The sequence below is a fragment of the Staurois parvus genome, unplaced genomic scaffold (genome assembly GCF_062004578.1).
Source record: "Staurois parvus isolate SC_StPar_1 unplaced genomic scaffold, SC_StPar_1.0 ptg000361l, whole genome shotgun sequence".
Classification (NCBI taxonomy): domain Eukaryota; kingdom Metazoa; phylum Chordata; class Amphibia; order Anura; family Ranidae; genus Staurois; species Staurois parvus.
The window spans coordinates 3,221,443-3,241,760 of NW_028318157.1; the positions used below are offsets into that span (position 1 = coordinate 3,221,443).

The window sequence follows — 20,318 nt, forward strand, 5'->3', positions numbered from 1 at the left end:
AACACACCAGTAGTGTGAGGAGACCTGAAAGTGGCACATGTTTGGGGCATGATTCATGGCGGATTTAGTCAGTTGTGTCAGGAACTGGTGGTTTGAAATCCAGACTAATCCACGCCTGATTCATTTTCACAAACGTGAGTCTCTCCACACTTTGGATGGACAGTCGTGTCCTCCGTGGAGTTACAATACCTCCTGCCGCACTAAACACGCGCTCCGATGCCACGCTACTGGCCGGGCATGACAGCCTTTCAAGGGCAAATTCAGCTAGTTGGGGCCAAAGGTCAAGTTTCGTTGCCCAGTAGTCAAGGGGATTGTCTACCTCGGTTGGCAGGGTGCTGTCCAAGTAGGCCCAAGCCTGTTGTTTGAGGTCCTGCTCCAGGTCCACCTGATGCTGCTGCTGCTGCTGCTGCGGCTGGTTAGTAGTTTCCTCACTGCGCTGGTGAAGAAAGCTACTCATCATCGACTGCAGACTGAGGCAGCCGCTGCTGGTGGAGCTGCCACTGCTCCTACCACCCCACCCCTCCCCTGCTGCCATGGCAGCGGAACGCGAGCGCACAGGGCCCACAGTGTCTGAGGATGGACGTTGGCGCACAAAGGCAGAGACCAACTGACTACATAGGTGGTTTTTATAGTACGTTATTTTGGCCTCCCTCTCAGCAGGTGTGAAAAAGGCCACCATTTTTGTCCATTCCACCTGTCCGCTGAGTGGAGAAACCACCCATTTCACTCAATAATTCCTGAGCACAAATGTCCTCCTCTACCTCCTCCTCTTCTTCCTGTCCTGCCCCCACAGGGGTCATGTGGCATTGAGATCTGTGCGCCACGTCTACCGCACCCTGACCAGCCATTGTTAACAGCATTTGTTCCAGGACGTGCAACAGAGGAATGACGTCGTTCATCCCATAGTCCTGCCGACTCACGAATAGCGTGGCCTCCTCAAAGGGCCTGAGCAAGCGGCAGATGTCACGCATGAGCTGCCAATGGCTGACATCGAAGTTACACAGGGGAGTGCCTTTATCCGCTTGTAACATCAGGAAATCGGTGATGGCCATTCGCTGTTCGTAAAGGCGGTCTAACATGTGTAGGGTTGAATTCCACCTTGTTGCAACGTCGCAGATCAGGCGATGCTGTGGAATTCCGTTCTGCCGCTGCAGCTCAAGGAGGGTGTGCTTTGCGGTGTAGGAATGGCTGAAATGCATGCAAAGTTTACGTGACATTTTAAGGATGTCTTGCAGTGGGATGGTGGATTTTAGGAACCGCTTGACAACCAGATTGAACACGTGAGCCATGCATGGCGCATGGCACAACCTTCCTTGACGCAGAGCAGACACCATGTTCTTTCCGTTGTCGGTCAACATGGTTCCGATTTTCAGTTTGCGCGGAGACAGCCATCTGTCGATTTCTCTGTTCATTACACTCAGAAGTTCCTCCCCTGTGTGACTACGTTCGCCAAGGCATACCAGGTGCAGCACAGCGTGACACAGTTGCGCCCTGCACATGTGATATGCCGGTCGGGTAATGGGACTTGGCACGGGGGTGGCGGCTGAGGACACGGCGGAAGAAGAGGTGGTAGAGGCGGACATCTTTTGTGGACCAAGGACGTGCAAACGTGGAGGCAAAAGCGGCGTGACCTGTCCAAGTTGCTGGTGCGGCTGTGCCGGCACCACGTTCACCCAGTGGGCCGTAAATGACATGTACTGTCCCTGACCGTAGTTACAGCTCCACACGTCGGCACTGTCGTGCACTTTGGCAGAGACCGACATGCTCAAAGACTGGCCCACCATCTCTTGTACTTGTGAATGCAGGGCTGGCACTGCCTTTTTGGCGAAGAAATGACGGCTTGGCACTCTCCACCGCGGCGCGGCACAAGCCATCATTTCTCGGAAAGGTGCTGAGTCCACCACTTGGAAAGGGAGGGACTGCAGCACCAGCAACTTGGACAGGAGGACGTTCAGCTTTTGCACCGTCGGGTGCGTGCTCGCAAACTGTTGTCTCTTGGAAACGGATTCCAAGAAAGACTGCTGACGGAATCCGTGAAGAGGAGTAGCAGGAGAAGGAGCATCTGAACGAGCGGAAGATGCCAACGAGCGACAACTCCCCTCAGCAGAGGTGTTGGAGCCTTGACTGGCTGATAGAGGGTGATTGACGTCGGGTGACGGAGCAAGTAACGGAGCGGGTGATGGAGCGGGGGCTGGGGCAGGCAGAACCGCCGTATCTTTATCACGGTTTTCCCAGGCCACCAAATGGCGACGCTGCATATGCTGCCGCAACGCTGTAGTCCCAACATGGGCCCCCTGGCCACGCTTGACTTTCTGGCCACATAGTCGACATACGGCTACGTTTACTTCCTCGGGCGGCTTGACGAAAAATTGCCACACCGCCGAGTAGGAAACTTTGCCCCCGATACTCCTCACTGGCTGACTGCTACTTCCTCCATGCACACCGGCACCACTACTGGCCGTGGTGGTAGGCTGCAGTGGAGCTGGTGCTCTACTCCGTGGCCGTTTGCCTCCACTGACACTGCTGCGACCCTGTTGCCTTCTGGGCAACCCACCGACTGTTTTGCTCGCTGCCAAGCTGCCACCCTCTTCTCCTGATGATGCGGAAGCAATAGCCTGATGACGACGAGGCTGCCAAGTGCGATCAGCCTCATCATCATCAATTAGGGTCTCCGCCTCACTACTAGCCCCCTCGGCTGCGTGTGGGTCAGGAGACAGACCTGTCTCTAGACCGGCTACCGAGCCACTCTCCTAGCCACTACTTCTTCGCCTGGCTGCTGAAGAGGCGGATGTCTCCCCCCGTTCCTGACCGCCCTCTGTTAGCTCTTCCTCACTGTACAGTGGGGCTGAGCCCACAGCATGCGATACTTCGCTTGGTGAGGGAACACCAAAGGACAGGGGCAGGTAGAGGACACGTGATTTCAGTGTTCTTGCTCCCAGGCCATGCCAACTAACGGTTGTGTCTGACGTACCCACCGACCGTTGGCTGTAGGTGTCAGAGGTGACCTGGGAAGAGGAAGACGACCGAGCCAACCAATCGATGATGGCAGGGTTGTCGGTGGAGACACGACCGCTGGATGACACCGGGAGCAATGGCCTCTGACTGCAACTAGTGCTGCCTCGACCCCTTCCTCTGCTGCCACGTCTGCTCGCTCCTAAAACATTGCCTCCTCTGCCACTCCTCTGCATGTTGTCTGACATACTCTTTAATTCAACGATTATGTGTCCCTGAGTAACAATTCTGTGTCCCTGAGTAACAATTCTGTGTCCCTCAGTAACAATTCTGTGTCCCTCAGTAACAATTCTGTGTCCCTCAGTAACAATTCTGTGTCCCTCAGTAACAATTCTGTGTCCCTCAGTAACAATTCTGTGTCTGTCCCTGAGTAACAATTCTGTGTCCCTCAGTAACAATTCTGTGTCCCTCAGTAACAATTCTGTGTCTGTCCCTGAGTAAAATTCTGTGTCCCTCAGTAACAATTCTGTGTCCCTCAGTAACAATTCTGTGTCCCTCAGTAACAATTATGTGTCTGTCCCTGAGTAACAATTCTGTGTCCCTCAGTTACAATTCTGTGTCCCTCAGTAACAATTCTGTGTCCCTCAGTAACAATTCTGTGTCTGTCCCTGAGTAACAATTCTGTGTCCCTCAGTAACAATTCTGTGTCCCTCAGTAACAATTCTGTGTCTGTCCCTGAGTAAAATTCTGTGTCCCTCAGTAACAATTCTGTGTCCCTCAGTAACAATTCTGTGTCCCTCAGTAACAATTATGTGTCTGTCCCTGAGTAACAATTCTGTGTCCCTCAGTTACAATTCTGTGTCCCTCAGTAACAATTCTGTGTCCCTCAGTAACAATTCTGTGTCTGTCCCTGAGTAACAATTCTGTGTCCCTCAGTAACAATTCTGTGTTCCTGAGTAACAATTCTGTGTCCCTCAGAAACAATTCTGTGTCTGTCCCTGAGTAACAATTCTGTGTCCCTGAGTAACAATTCTGTGTCCCTCAGTAACAATTCTGTGTCCCTGAGTAACAATTCTGTGTCCCTCAGTAACAATTCTGTGTCTGTCCCTGAGTAACAATTCTGTGTCCCTGAGTAACAATTCTGTGTCCCTCAGTAACAATTCTGTGTCTGTCCCTGAGTAACAATTCTGTGTCCCTCAGTAACAATTCTGTGTCCCTCAGTAACAATTCTGTGTCCCTCAGTAACAATTCTGTGTCTTTCCCTGAGTAACAATTCTGTGTCTGTCCCTGAGTAACAATTCTGTGTCTGTCCCTGAGTAACAATTCTGTGTCCCTCAGTAACAATTCTGTGTCCCTCAGTAACAATTCTGTGTCTGTCCCTGAGTAACAATTCTGTGTCCCTCAGTAACAATTCTGTGTCCCTCAGTAACAATTCTGTGTCCCTCAGTAACAATTCTGTGTCTGTCCCTGAGTAACAATTCTGTGTCTGTCCCTGAGTAACAATTCTGTGTCCCTCAGTAACAATTCTGTGTCTGTCCCTGAGTAACAATTCTGTGTCCCTCAGTAACAATTCTGTGTCCCTCAGTAACAATTCTGTGTCCCTGAGTAACAATTCTGTGTCTTTCCCTGAGTAACAATTCTGTGTCTGTCCCTGAGTAACAATTCTGTGTCTGTCCCTGAGTAACAATTCTGTGTCCCTCAGTAACAATTCTGTGTCCCTCAGTAACAATTCTGTGTCTGTCCCTGAGTAACAATTATGTGTCCCTCAGTAACAATTCTGTGTCTGTCCCTGAGTAACAATTCTGTGTCTGTCCCTCAGTAACAATTCTGTGTCCCTCAGTAACAATTCTGTGTCTGTCCCTGAGTAAAAATTCAGTGTCTGTCCCTGAGTAACAATTCAGTGTCTGTCCCTGAGTAACAATTCTGTGTCTGTCCCTGAGTAACAATTCTGTGTCTGTCCCTGAGTAACAATTCTGTGTCCCTCAGTAACAATTCTGTGTCCCTCAGTAACAATTCTGTGTCCCTCAGTAACAATTCTGTGTCTGTCCCTGAGTAACAATTCTGTGTCCCTAAGTAACGATTCTGTGGCCCTAAGTAACGTTTCTGTGGCCCTAAGTAACGTTTCTGTGGCCCTAAGTAACGTTTCTGTGGCCCTAAGTAACGATTCTGTGGCCCTAAGTAACGTTTCTGTGGCCCTAAGTAACGTTTCTGTGGCCCTAACTCTCTCCCTCAATACAGCCAGGTCTGCCTCTCTTGAATGACTGGAGGCAAATGGAGAATTCTAAAATGGCCGCCATTTATAGCTCGACCATTACATAGTGCTGGCTGGCTGGCTGCTGATTGGCTAATGCGATCACATGTCATGAATGAATGCATTATGGGTCAGCGCGCCTTGTCTGCGCGCCTTCCCAGACATCCCCGCTCCGTCGCCACACATGTCGCCGCCATTTTAGGAAAAATTTCGATTCGCGCATCCGAAGTCTGCTAATTTTCGGATTCGGAATCGAAATTTTCCTAATATTCGAAACGAATTCCACTTCGCCGAGTTCGATTCGCTCATCTCTAACCAGGGGCATCTCATGGGGCCCCCTACCTTCTCCGGGCCCTCGGGCAGTGCCCAAGTTTCCAAATGGTCAGTCTGCCTCTGGTGGGGATCCACTCAGAAGCCTGGACTGTCTACTGAGGGCCTGAGTCAACCTCTCCTGCCCCCCTCTACAGGCCAGTGCTCCAGTGAGCACTGGCGGGGCAGAGCCAGTGACTGACAGCCACTGGCTCTCTGCTCAGAAAGGAGTGGGAGAACTGAGTGATCGTGGTCTTTGAATGCATAGTGCAGAGCCAGCGTGGGACAGACGCAGCATTGAATCGAAGCTGCCTCCACCTAGGTAAGTACATTGTTTTTTTTTCTTCAAAACCCATACTTCTCTTTGAAGTATCACAGGCACCTTGTCAGGTTTTCTTAGACCCATGGTGTGCTGGGGACATTCTCTTTTTCTGATTACCTTCGGTTCCAGGCAGCTGTCACTGCAGCTCCCATTCACACTTACAGCCACTATTGGCAATAGTATGTTGGAACCTTTTGTCAGGTTTTCAAGAGTAGGCAGTAAAGGGGAGAAATGTTCTTGTTTGGCAGCTGATTAAGTTCTGAAAATGAGCATGCTCCCTACTGGCCAGCCGGAGTCCACACAGACTTGCCAGGCTTACACTACAGTCTCCATCCTGACACCACTCCAGCGCTCCCTACTGTCCAGCCGGAGTCCACAAAGACTTGCCGGGCTTACACTACAGGCTCCATCCTGACACCTCTCCAGCGCTCCCTGTTGTCCAGCTGGCCATCCCGTTCAATGCTCCAGATAACAACTCTGGTGTTGTGCTTTGTTTAACCACTTATTACCTCATGTGACTGGTTTTATTTGTGTTCGCCTTTAACCACTTCCCGCCCAGCTGTTGTATATAAACGACGGTGGCAGTGCAGGGGCGGGTGGCCGTTTATAAATGGCCTCCCCGCCCCCTGCTTCTGCGCTCCCTGGGAGCACGCAGCACCACGATCCAGTGCCTGCTGTGTCCTCCAGACACAGTGGAACACCGATTGTCTTACGGGACCTCACATGCAGAGTAGTAAGCAAGATGTCACTTCTGACATCATTGCTTACTACGTGTGAAATCTGTGAATGATCACAGAGGTCACATGGTACAAGGCTATTCACAACAGCCTTGTACCATGTAACAAGCTGTGACCAATCACAGCTCACACAGTATTTCTCAATGGCTGCAAGAATGCAGCCAGAGAGAGAGAGAAATGATTGCTTTTACAGCCTTTATGGGTGTAAAAGCAATCGGTGTAAAAAAAAAATCTTCATCACCACCCACAAGTAGTACAGTGTCACCATGGTGACACTGTACTGCTAGGGTGACAGTATGTAAAAAAACAAAAACATAAATAATAATATAAAAAAATTTAATAAAAATGTAAAAAAAAGTTTTTAAAAATTATAAGTTTTGGTTATAAACTAATTTGGGTTATTTTTTTTTTTTTACTAAAAAGATAACTAAATAAATTGTGGCTAAGATTTATGATGAAATATTATTTGTTTGCAAACTTTTATAAGAAAAACACTTTTTTTCAAAATTTTTGAACTTTTTCATTTATATAGCAAAAAAAATAAAAATCCCAGTGGTGAATAAATACCACCAAAATAAAGCTTTATCTGTCTAAAAAAAAAAATGCTAAAAAATTCATATGAGTACAGTGTTGCATGACCGCGCAATTGCCATTCAAAGTGTGATAGCACTGAAAGCTGAAAATTGGCCTGGACAGGAAGGGGGTAAAAGTGTCCGGACTGGAAGTGGTTAAATATCTTACAGTCTACACTCAGAGGCACTGTGTTTCTCTTCTCATCCACTCCAGAGTCATTGCTTCACTCTACCACAGCTCACCGAGTGTTTCAGACCGTTTGTTCCTGCACCAACTCCTGATCCCATATTCAGCCTAGAGACTATGCAGACTGCTTATGCCATGCGCCTGTCTTCCCCCCTTTTTATTCAAGTTATGTTCTAAACCTGATTTGTTCAAGAAGTGTTAAAATTGCCATTTTAATAAGAGGGATAGAATGGGATTTCTAAATACAAGTTAAGCAGACAGTCTTTTAAAATAATCATACCTGTTCAGCTTTTGAATTCGGACTTTGTTCTCTTTTAATAGCCCCTTTACAAAAATACTATCAGCATGACAAAAGAAAACAAACTACCAAACTAAAAATCCATGGTGATATCTTCTAATGCCTAACAGCCAGAAGACTTTTAGTTTAATTAGTTCCCACAGGCCATGCTATGACCTTCACAACTCTTGAGAGAGGGCAGTAAATGAATAGTCAGATATGGCTCTTAAAAATTAGAAAACCTGTGACTACCATTAGGATTTCATTTACACAAACGTTGGCCCTTTTAATTAGACAATGCTCATTACCTTAACAACTGTGCTTCTTAATTGACCTCCCAAAAACACATATTTAATTTTTGCTCTAAAGTGGTTCTATTAATTATATATCTGATGCCCGAGCAAAGACAAATTATAGCTTGTAGGAGCACTCAGTTCTTTAAAAAAGTGTTTAATCACCTATAACTTTCAAGAGGAAGTAGGTAGTGAATTGGCTTTAATAAAAAATACAAAAGCAAATATATAAAATTCCTAACATCCCCTACTTATTTGCTAAAGGTAAAATCTGGCAGGTAATTGAGGCGTTGCAATGAGAGATAAGTCAGTGATCTGACGTGAGTGGCTTTATTCTATTGGATTTATCTAACATTTATGTGAAAAATCTGTAATTGGAATGTTTCAGACATTCATCTCTGCATCCAGCACACCCCTGCCACTCTGCAGTGACCATACGTGGCAGGCTGCACACAGAGTACCCAACCCATTGCATGTTGGACACCAGGACTCTAAACCTACAGCAAAATCACTGATGTCAATCACTTAGCAGCTCAGATCAATCTTCCCTCCCCTCCCAGCTGTGACCCAATGGCTTTTCATGTTTCTAATCTGTGATGGTAACACAAAAAAGGTGCTCTGGGAGAGGAAACAGGGTGAGCTAGGCTAATGAGAAAACAATGTAAATGTCTTAAAGTATATCTAAAACTTTTTTTTCTCTTTGGATAGAGTGCAGTAGGGTTAAAGCTACAGTTTTTTGGCATGTGCTTCCTTTAGGAGGTTTCCCTTCACTTCATCCTGTAAGTAAGAGTGATAGGATATCTATCCAATATGAAGGAAATCCTAGACCATTCTAATTGGAACAAGGGCCCCATTGGAAGATGTTCCCTCAAATTTTCTTCTAGTGGCAAGTAATAATTTAGCATTTTCCTTCAATTTAATTTCTAGTGACATTGGTAATCAGAACAATTAGAGGACACAACTGTCATCAAAAAAATCCTGATAGTGTTTCAAACTCCTCAGAGGTCTATCCAAATCTAAAAAAAAAGTTTTTCGCCTAATAATACTTTCAGTGCTTTTGTTCACTTGAAAGGTAAAAGAGCTTTATAAAATGATGGCCACAACAGAGCCAAGAAACTAATATGATGTGAAAAATTAATATGATGTGAAAAAACTGACATTTTTTTTCTTTGCTATTCAAGATTTTATGCAATTTTTACCTTAGGATATTTGTGTATTCCTTGTTACTTTTCATGATTTCTGAATAACTTTAGTCATTTTATCTGTCACATTTAACTGTCATCTGAAAGTGGTCTTTTTTGATAGCAATAAAGAATTCCAGGAAAATGGCTTTTTAAATGTTTTGGACTGTAGTTCTAAGTTTGCCCAAGCTGTGTCACGGTTTGGGTTCAGGTTCAGAGACCAGTAGCTATAGCAGCAGACCCACAAATAGGACAGGTAAACAAGCAGGTCACCCTGGGAGATGATGCAGGCTCACCTGAAGTGCGGGGTCTAAGCGCTAACCGGTATTCACCAGAGCTCCTGATGGTGGAGATGAATTTTGCTGCATGTTAGTACCAGGTCACAGTTCTCAGGATCGCCCGACCAGGAATTGAGCAAGCCAGGATCCAATAACTGATATGGCAGGTAGGGATCTAGCAGAAGCGCAGTAAGTAAACAAGCCAAGGGTCAGTAACAAGTGGTAGCAGGTTGGGATGAGGCAGAATTGTAGTCAAAGAACAAACCAAAGGTCGGTAGCGAAGGTATGGACAGCAGCAGCAAAGACAAAAGCGAGATACTGGCTGGAGAAGACATAATAATCTTGCAAACAGGAAGTGCAGAGACATGGCTTAAATCAGGAAGTTCATGGGAGGAGCAAGGAGTTCAAGGTTCAGCAGAAAACAAGGCAGGATTGTCTAATAGATCAGGCATAGTGTTGTCCAGCATCCCAGGTAGCTCAGTGGGAAGAGTTACTGTCAGACACAGTAGAGGTCCCAGCTTCAAGTCCAGGCCCTGACAAGCTGTGTGTGGGAAACATCTTATTAAATTAACACCTTTTTCATTCCTCATTTTCCAAAAACATGTGGGGAAAAAAATGAAGTCTTCAAAAGATTCAACATGCCCCTTAGAAAATACATTATGGTGTTTGCTTTTCAAAATGTGGTAATTTTGTGGGCGTTTCCACTGTCCTGGTTCTCCAGGACATTAAAAATGTGATGGGTAGTCAGGCTATGAGATGCATAATTATGTTCCTTGTACATCTGAAGGTGCTGCTTGTATTTTGGGCCCCTCTATGTAGCTAGGCTCTGAAAAAGTCTTATGCATGTGGTATTGCCATACTTGGAAGGAGTAGCATAATGTGTTTTGGAGTGTAATTCTAAGTATTCTCATGATGTGTTATATCTTTTTAATTGACACCTTTGTATATAAAAATACATTTTTATTTTCCAAAAACATGTGTCAAAAAAATGACATTTCAAAAGACTTACCATGCCTTTCAGAGATAACCTTAGAGTGTTTGCTTTAAAACATCAGGGTCCTTCTATGGGTGTTACCACTGTCCTGGAGCACCTCCAAAAATGTGATAGGTAGTCAAGAAATTGTAATTTTTGGTCTTGGAACACCTGAAGGTGTTCCTTACATTTTGCATTTTACATATCCCCGTACTAAGGAGTCTTAGCAGAATGTGTTCTGGGTTGTAATTGTAAGTATGCCTATATTATGTGTGAGAAATAACTTAAAAACCTTTAATGACAACTTGTGAAAAAAACACTTTTATTTAATTTCTTAATTTTCCCCCAAAAATTGTGCAAAACTGTTATTTTGTACTGCCAACATAGAATATAAGGCCTCCCCTGAATGCCTTGTTCCAGGGGAGGAAAAGCAAAGTTAAAAATGTGTCTAAAGCTGTGTTTTGTAAGCAAGTTTAGGCGCATTTAGTACTTGAGAGTTCATTCCATTGGCCAGAATCTGTCCAATGGAATGATTGAACGCCCAAGCACTTGACACTAAACACGGCTAAATGTGTTTTATAAAATGTGGCTTTAGGCATGTTTTCAGTACTGCTTGACATCCATTATGCATGAGGCCTTATATTTTCCATTTGCAGAAAATAACAGCTTAAATATTGCAGATAGGTATGGCCAACAAATATTTCCTTGAGGTACATGAGGTCCATTATGTCCACATTTACAAAGCATTCACCAGTAACATTAGAGATTCAGTATGTGCGGCTAAGAAATACATTTTTTGTTTGTTTTCCCCCAGCAGATATGCATAGAATGTTTATTAAGTACCCAACAAGTTTTTCATAGTACTAGTGCACTGGTACCTGATGGAAAGGACATCAGTGTGTACAGCCAATTTATTAGACAGAACATAAAAGGAGTGTAGTACAAGCTTCCTAGAGGACTGAAAGAGGCTATTTTATAAAGTCAATATTTGAGTTCTCCCTCTGAGATGATGCATAATGTTAATCAATATCCTAATCGCTTTCAACCTTCTGGATGCGGCTCTCAACTATTTTTCCAGTATCTGACAAGAGTCATGGACACTATTGAAGTGTAGGTTTGTTGTAAGGGTGTATACATAGGATATAATTGGAGGTTACAACCATCTGTAATCTCTTATGAACCGTAAGACCTTTCATTTAACTGAATCAATTTGCAGGAAATAGATTAGTGGATTAGAAAGACAGGCCTAAATTTCGATTTCCATTTAAACCTTGGCAGCATAAAACGTTGATCCCCGTGTATTTTTGTCAATGAACATAATCCATACATGCTATTGATGTTTGTTATTGCACCTATTATGGCATAACTTTTCACATGGTACCGAGTCTTTAAAGTGATTTTCAGATTGAAACTATTTCGTGTGATATAAAGACATCTGTAAACTTCTAACTTTATGATATGCTGTTTTTGTCTACTTTTTTTGGTAATGTCTGTCTGTATACCATCCTGAAGGTTTAGAGATGAGCTGCCTTTTATTGTAGAGCAACACGGAAACCAATATCCATACAAATGCAAGCTTATTATTCCCTGTTAGATCCAAGTATATCTCAATACTTAGAGAAAATAAAGTATTCAGAGAAACACAGTGTTGGAGACGAAGTTCACTACTTTCCTCATGCAATGTGCTTATAATATGTTGCTACATGCAAAATATATGATTGTGACACAGTGGGTGCAAATATGCTTTACCGATTTCTAAACCCTATTTTTGCATGCTTTGGCAGACTTCTAGAATATTGTTTAAGGTTTAGCAAACCATTTTAATTCAAAGTGAAATCTTCCTACATGCTGTTAAGAATAAATTAAATGGATGAAAACATCAGCTGTAAGCAACTGATCCACTGGCCCAAAAGGGGGTACCCAGAGATCCGGTTTAAACAAGGCATCAGGTGCATGTCTGTGCATGTCATACTGACTTCATACGCCTCATTACTTTCAGAGTGCTGTACACTTTTGGCCACATATTCAAATGCATTATGAAGCTTGTACACTTCTCTATGCTTGACCCTTCATAGCAGGACTTGTAAATTAATGTAATATTTTTCCCTATACATAGTGGATGTCAGGGTGATTGCTTTCCTGAAATCTATTTTACAGTGTTTTGCAAAATAAAATATATTACAGCTTTTAACTTTCATGCTAATTTAATCTGACAAGCTCGATCTCAGTGTTAACACAGTCTTTTCCTTTTTTTCTTAGCTTATCTTCAGTCTAATCAAATAATGGGATGGGGAGAGAAGGCAATCGAGCTGCGATCTGGAGAAACAGGGAATTTAGAAGGGGTTTTCATGCACAAGAAGGCACAGAAGTTAAAATTCTTGTGTGAAAGAAATGACAAGGTAGAGCATTTTAAACAATATGAAATATATATATATATATATATATATATAATAATGATTGAAAAAGGTATGTATTGTGGTTTAAAAGGAGATAATTTATTTTTAGTATAACTATACAGTAACTGTGAATTGGTATGCTTTCATTAAACGATATGCACGTGTGAGCACTTTGTACCTGGGGTCCCACATGTTAATTCTTTTGCTATCTAGAAACCTTTAAGGTGGTGGATCATTATGGAACATATTAAAGTAGAACTGTGGGTATAGGATTATAACTTTTTTTTTTCTATGGCTGAACTGGATGGACTTTTGTCTTTTTTCAGCCAGACTAACTATGTAACTATGTAAACCCCCCTATCCTTTGCAGCTTAGGAAGCTGCCATATTAGCCTCAGTTTGATCTGCAATTGCCATGATGCTGTATATGTGATCATTTATGACACCAGCTATTTGATGGCTTGACAGTTTGGTTGAGAGACAAGCAACTGTGTCACAACATGCCTTGAATGTAAATGTTTTGGGAAACCGTTAAATCAATAGGTTTAGTTACACTTAAAGTAGTTTATAGTATGTAGGTTACTTTAAAAACAAGTTCACTAAGGTTACTAATTTAGAACTTTCATATGCTCACTTTGGTTTTTTTAGTTGTCACGTGTCAAAGCATATTTGGTTTCAAAGTGACATGTTTTTACCATCCTGCCAATGATTCTTCCCTACACCAAACTTGCTTGTCGCTCCTTTCACTTTTTAGAACCACGAGTAAATATAAGCTGTCAGCTGTCACATGATAATTTGCCTTCTGTCCTCCCTCAGTGTTCAGGTCTAAGGATTGGCCACCTGATCCCAAGTACTGTATAGTTGTGGATACGGAAAGAAGGTCACATGCTCCCAAATACCAAGAAGTACCAGTTATTTCTGAGGCCCCCGACAGACAGAGCAACAGGGGAGTACATGGAAGGCAGTGAAAGTGATAGATTCTCCCTAACAAGGAAATGAACTCTACCCAAAAAAATATATTTGATATTTTCCCAATTGCTGATTTACCGTACCTTGTTCGGCACTGTGTCTGCATGGGGGCAAACATATTGGTAGAGGCTTTGCTTTCTCATATCAGAACCCCTAAGCCTACAAGAACAGCAATTAAGACACCAAGTAAGATACCAAATCTCCTGAAACTAGCAGTAGCAGCAGTGCCTTAGATCTCTAACTGCAGATATACAGCTATGAGGCTGTAGGCACATACCTGGAAGCACCCTGCAATTTTTTTTCATCAAGCATATTTTTTTCAAGCTAGTTCGTATTTACCGTTATCATTTTTATATGTTCCATATAACAAGGTAAACCTTCACTTGTTGAATTCAGTTACACTTTGAAGCAGAACTCCATTCAAATATATCCCAGGGCAGACTGTAGACTTTAAATCTGCTTTAAGCACACTTGAAAAAATACACCCTTCTGTACAAACTTTGTCCCTTATATCTAACTGTTGTTGGAGTCAGCATGGAGTTTTCTTTAAGCACAGAGCTGTTTTTCAGCTGTACCAACCACTGAACAAGAGAAGGAAAGCGATGGTCTCATGTTTCATGAAATTGCCTTCTGAACTTCTAAAAATCCTCTGTTCCTGCTTTTTCCTACAGTTCTCAGAATGTAGTCGCAAATGTCTAGAGGCTGACTGAAGAGTGGTAAAGAATTAGGGAAAAGTTATGATTTGTAAATTTTGATGCTTGATACTGCATATCCTAAACGCACAGCCCCAGGCACAGACCAACAAGTGCCATTATGGAAAACATAGCTCTGGTTTTATGCCCCATGTATATATTGTACCTCAATTTCATAACTAATAGCATCATACGTGTGCATATTACAACATGCCCCTTCCCTCATTTACAAGTTATTGTAATAGCACTAACCTATCTTATGGGTGTAGAACAAAAATGGCAGCTGAAGTTCTGCTTCTACAGTCTCCTCTCCTCCCCATCCTGTGATAAGTCCAGGGAAGGAATTGCAGCAGATGAATAAGGGTATCCCTGTGGTCTTTCCTTTGGAAAACTGCATGGTCACAAAGATGATGTGGTTTCCCTGTGGTCGCGGCCCTTGTGGCCACGTTTATAAAAAGGTACAAGCACCTTTTTTCTGTGGAAAATGTGGGCACAGCAGGCCTGCAGTAGTGTGAACATAAGGCTGGTATTGTTAAATTCTAATGAATATCTACAGTAACTGGTTTGAACAGTGTTTCCAAAAATGTGTGCTTGGAGTTCTTCTTTAATGTCCTTTTGCAGGTCAAAGCATACAAAGCACACCTGGACATAATAATGCAGTTTAGGAAAGTACCCTTTTGCCAGCCCTAATAACATATTGCAGTGTTCTTCTCCATAATTCACTGCTGTAGAAAGGAAATGTGAACAAACCTAATTTTAACAGACAAAATAATTTAAACCACTGAAAGTGGGTAACTGTAGTTTTAAACCGCAGTACCTGCAGAAGCATTTAGTTAGGTGTCTGCACATGATAAAGAATTACTATAATGTGGCTACTGATATTCCTTTTCAGCAGATATAGTGACTAAGTGCTCTGTCTAATGGAAATTGTTTACATTATAAAAGCATTCCTAGCTCCTTGCAGGCTTTTAAATGAGCCTTAACGTGTCAGATTTTGGTACATTACTACATCACTGTTGGATAAACTGAGAGCCGTGTTAGTGCCAGCTTGAATTTTCAATACTGTTACATGTTTTCAGCATTGTTGTTTCATAACCCATAATTGGACATACTGAATGAACGACTTGCTTAGCATTTTCTTTATGCCTTAGGAATCGCAGGCAGGATTTGGCTAACTAATATGATAAGCTGATGCCCCGTCATTAAATGAACTCTACTGTCACTTGGTAATTGTTCCATCTTTGGCCACATGTGACTGAGCAATGACTAATAAACTTGACTGACCCTGTCCTATTGTCCTGATTGCTGCCACACATATCACCTCTCAAATACTGAGGCATTCACCCGTATGGTTTATTTTAAGCTGTGATACTTTGAAATGTAAAATAAAGTGATGTCACACACAGGCAGCATTTTAGAACTATCTTGATCAGAGCAATCATGGAAATAAAATGTAGAAATATATTCACTATAGTTTAAATGTATTTGCAGTGCATATATTTTTTTTACTTGGCATAGAATTTTTTATTAGCAATTTTTACACAAGGTTTAATCTATTCTCCGTAGTCAGGCTTTCTTAACATGGCATAAAGCCATATGCACGGTAACAAATGACAGGTAATCAAAATTCAGCTTTCAATGATCAAACTGGATACAAAATAAATATAGCTATCACTGCAAATGTAGGGCACGTTGCAAATTATAATTGATGCATTTACACTGCTTTATGCTGGGAAGAATGAATACACTATAAATTATTGTACATTGTGCTTCTTATATTTAATTATACAAGATGCAAACCCAAGTAGAAAATAAACATGTGCATACTGGAAATTTTAATTTCGTTTCCGATGCATTCATTCAAGAATTTTGTTTTATCATATTCGTTATGTTGACTCAAATCATTTTCGGAATTAATTTCATATTTTCAACATATGCTTCATGTATTCATTGATCTGGGTGGATTAAAAAAAATTAGCAGTTGTTCCAGAAGATTGCTATAAATTCAATAATTATTGAATTTGTCCGCTTTAAATCTGAAGAATTCTGTATTTTTGGACACTAGTCCGACAACCAAGAGAAACGGAATGCGCAATATATTTAAGAATGAAAAAAAACACGCTAGGGCCCTGTTGGATGTTAAAAAACAATAGTGCAGTGCTAAGATAAATTAAAACGTATGTGCAATACACAAGTGCAATGCAAATATATCAAACTCTTATGTGTCACCATAAATTGAAAAAATAAAACAAAGAAATATAAATGTGAGGCCAAAAACTGTGAATTCAGTGGTTCTTTGATTATGAGGGAAATTACAGATTCATGACAAACTTCTTAATTATAAACCACACAGCACCTCGATGTACAACAGAGGGAGGCTTACCAGAATCACATGATCCCCAATTAAGAGTGGTCAACCAGCACTTGTATACCAATCCAAGATATCCAGCTTTACGCAAAACCACATGTCAAATGATGATCCAAATGTGAAGCCAAAAACTGTAAATTTAGTGTTTTTACGATTATGAGGGAAATGACAGATGTGGATACCAAATGCCATTAGACTTCTTAATGATATACCACACAGCACCTCATTGTACAACACAGAGAAGCTTACCAGAATCATATGACCCCCATATGTATCAATCCAAGACATCCACCTTTCCTCAAAAACCAAATGTCAAACAATGGCACTGCTGTATTATATCTGATCGCTGTGCATATATATATATATACTCAGCTGGACATGGCATGGACGGTATCATGAAAAAGAAAGACACACTCTCCATAATGTAATCCAGATTAAAACACCAATTTAATGTGGTAAATGCACTCACAATGAAAAGATGACAACCAGGCACTTCATGTCATATAAACAACTCATGTTCCAGAATCCAAGCTGGCCACAGCAGGATAACATATGGGTAGTGGCGTATGTTCCATCTCTGCCCTACTAGTTTCATCAAATATGGCGTCATCAGGAGCATGGGACACACTGCCACTCATCCCTTTTATAGAGAACTACACAAGAAGGAAGACATCCTAATTAGAGCACACAGGGCAGAGATTGATCATTAACTCTGCATACAAATTGCAGTGCCAAATTCAGCGCGGTCTCATGAATGGTACTATAGCAACATGGATGTTAACATCTATAATATGCCATCTTTTGGTCAAAAGTAAAACTGACTATAAAAAGTTAAAACTAAGTGTAAAAATGTAACAAAAATAATTAACATAATTATATAATTTGTATGTTATAAAAAATGGATTAAAAAAACAAGAAATGTATTACACAAATACTAAAATATCTTTTTTGGACAGATATGATTCCCTAAAAATTCCTGGAAATACACCATATTGCCAAAAGTATTGGGACACCCCTCCAAATCATTGGCTTCAGGCGTTCCAATTACTTCCATAGCCACAGGTGTATAAAATCAAGAACCTAGGCATGCAGACTGCTTCTACAAACAATTATGAAAGAATGGGCCACTCACAGGAGCTCAGTGAATTCAAGCATGGTACCGTGATAGGTTGCCGCCTGTGCAATAAGTCCATCTGTGAAATTTCCTTGCAACTATATATTCCACGGTCAACTGTTAGTGGTATTATAACAAAGTAGAATCAACTGGGAACAGCAGCAACTCAGCCACGAAGTGGTAGGCCACATAAAATGACAGAGCGGGATTAGCGCATGCTGAAGCACAGAGGTCGACAACTGTCTCCAGAGTCAATAGATAAAGACTTCAAAACTTTGGCCTTCAGATTAGCACAATAGTGTGTAGAGAGCTTCATGGAATGGGTTTCCATGGCTGAGCAGCTGCATCCAAGCCTTATATCATCAAGTGCAATGCAAAGCGTCGGATGCAGTGGTGTAAAGCTCCCACCACTGGACTCTAGAGCAGTGGAGAAGTGTTCTCTGGAGTGATGAATCACGCTTCTCTGTCTGGCAATCTGATGGACATGTCTGAGTTCGGCGGTTGCCAAGAGAACAGTACTTGCCTTACTTGGCATTGTGCCAAATGTAAATTTTTGTTGAGGAGGGGATTATGGTGAGGGTTTTTATTTCAGGGGTTGGACTTGGCCCCTTCATTCCAGTGAAGGGAACTCTTAAGGTATCAGCATACCAAGGCATTTTAGACAATTTCATGCTCCCAACTTTGTGGGAATAGTTTGGAGATGGCCCTTTCGTGTTCCAACATGACTGCACACCAGTGCACAAAGCAAAGTCCATAAAGACATGGATGAGTGAGTTTAGGGTAGAGGAACTTGACTGGCCTGAACTCAACTGAACAGAAGACCTTTGGGATCAATTAGAGCGGAGACTGCGAGCCAGGCCTTCTCATCTGATATCAATGCTTGATCTCACACATGTGCTTCTGGAGAATGATCAAACATTCCCATAGACACACTCCTAAACCTTGTGGACAACCTTCCCAGAAGAGTTGAAGTTGTTATAGCTGCAAAGGGTGGGCCAACTCAATACTGAACCCTAGGGACTAAGACTGGGATGCCATGTGTGTGTAAAGGCAGATGTCCCAATACTTTATGCAATATATTGTATGTTAACCACATATTTCTGTATATAAATACCATTACCAAGTATAAGATCTACAAAACCATTATTAAAAATGATAGAAGCCCCGGAAATTTAACTGACAAAAAAAGAAAAACACTAAACCAGAGGCCAAGAAAGGGGGATAAAACCAGAAATAAAAAAATAAAGGTAAATATAAAATTAAAATCGTAAAGAACATTAGCTATAAAAATCAAAATCTAATATAATCCAAAATTCTAAGAAGAAAAACCTTTTAGCCAAAAAAAAGAAAAAGAAAAAAAAGAGAAAAAAATGAGGGTACAAATCATTTCAACTATGTCCCACTTTATGTTGAGACCTAATGGAGTATATTTGAGATCAAATATCAATCTGGTCTCAAGATGTGAAATGTTTATACGTGCATTTGTTCCTTAATGTTTATCAATTGCCGTAAGTATTGTGCCAGGAGGATGTTTATTATGACATAGGGCATATTAATTAGATACATCGTGTCCCCAAAATTGTTTGCAGATATAAGTATCACTCTTCATCCTGTGTACTCTGCTCTAATTAGGATGTCTTCATTCTTCTGGTGTTCTGTAAAAGGGATGAGTGACAGCATGGTATATCCAATATAACGCAGCACTACCATCATTTGACATGTGGTTTTGAGTAAAGCTGGATATCTTGGATTGGTATACAAGTGCTGGTTGACCACTCTTAATTGGGGGTAATATGATTTTGGTAAGCCTCCCTCTGTTGTACATCAAGGTGCTGTGTGGTGTATAATTAAGAAGTTTGTCATGAATCTGTAATTTCCCTCATAATCAAAGAACCACTGAATACACAGTTTTGGTCTCACATTTATATTTTTGTTTTATTGTTTCAATTTGTGGTTACACATAAGAGTTTTATATATTTGCATTACACGTTTTGTATTGCACATACATTTTAATTTATCTTAGAGCTGCTTTATTGTTTTGTGATGATTGGATAATATCAAGTGGTGTCAAGTGCATCTGAATTAACAAATAGAATGAAATTTGGATCCATTTGGTATTCAAATTCTGAATTATCAAACGAATTTGAAAATTTAGTTCATTTCCCTATGGGCCTGAACTACGATCACATCATGTGACATCATCTGAATGAAATGAATGTATTCATTAATTTTCTTAACTTTTTTTTTTGCTTTGTTGACATTCATTACTATGTCCATTTGGAGATTTGTATACATCCGAATCTTCGAAAATTAAATTTTCATCCGAGAAACTAAATGCACATGTCTAATAGGAAATGCTCCACCATTTAGAGCTCTCATGTTAATATATAAAGATATACATTTAGATGGTACAGAGTTTGGAGGGTTTTTGATAACAGACATCCACCT

The 20,318-nt window shown here is 41.6% G+C and overlaps 1 protein-coding gene across 1 annotated transcript in view; it reads left to right on the top strand.

Moving 5' to 3' along the window:
* NRK (Nik related kinase) overlaps nt 1–20,318 on the top strand; it is a 335,992-nt gene that overhangs the window by 308,216 nt on the left and 7,458 nt on the right. The window contains exon 31 of the mRNA XM_089684925.1: nt 12,592–12,731. Coding sequence (XP_089541051.1) covers nt 12,592–12,731 — 140 coding nt within the window. The remainder of the gene's footprint in view (nt 1–12,591; nt 12,732–20,318) is intronic.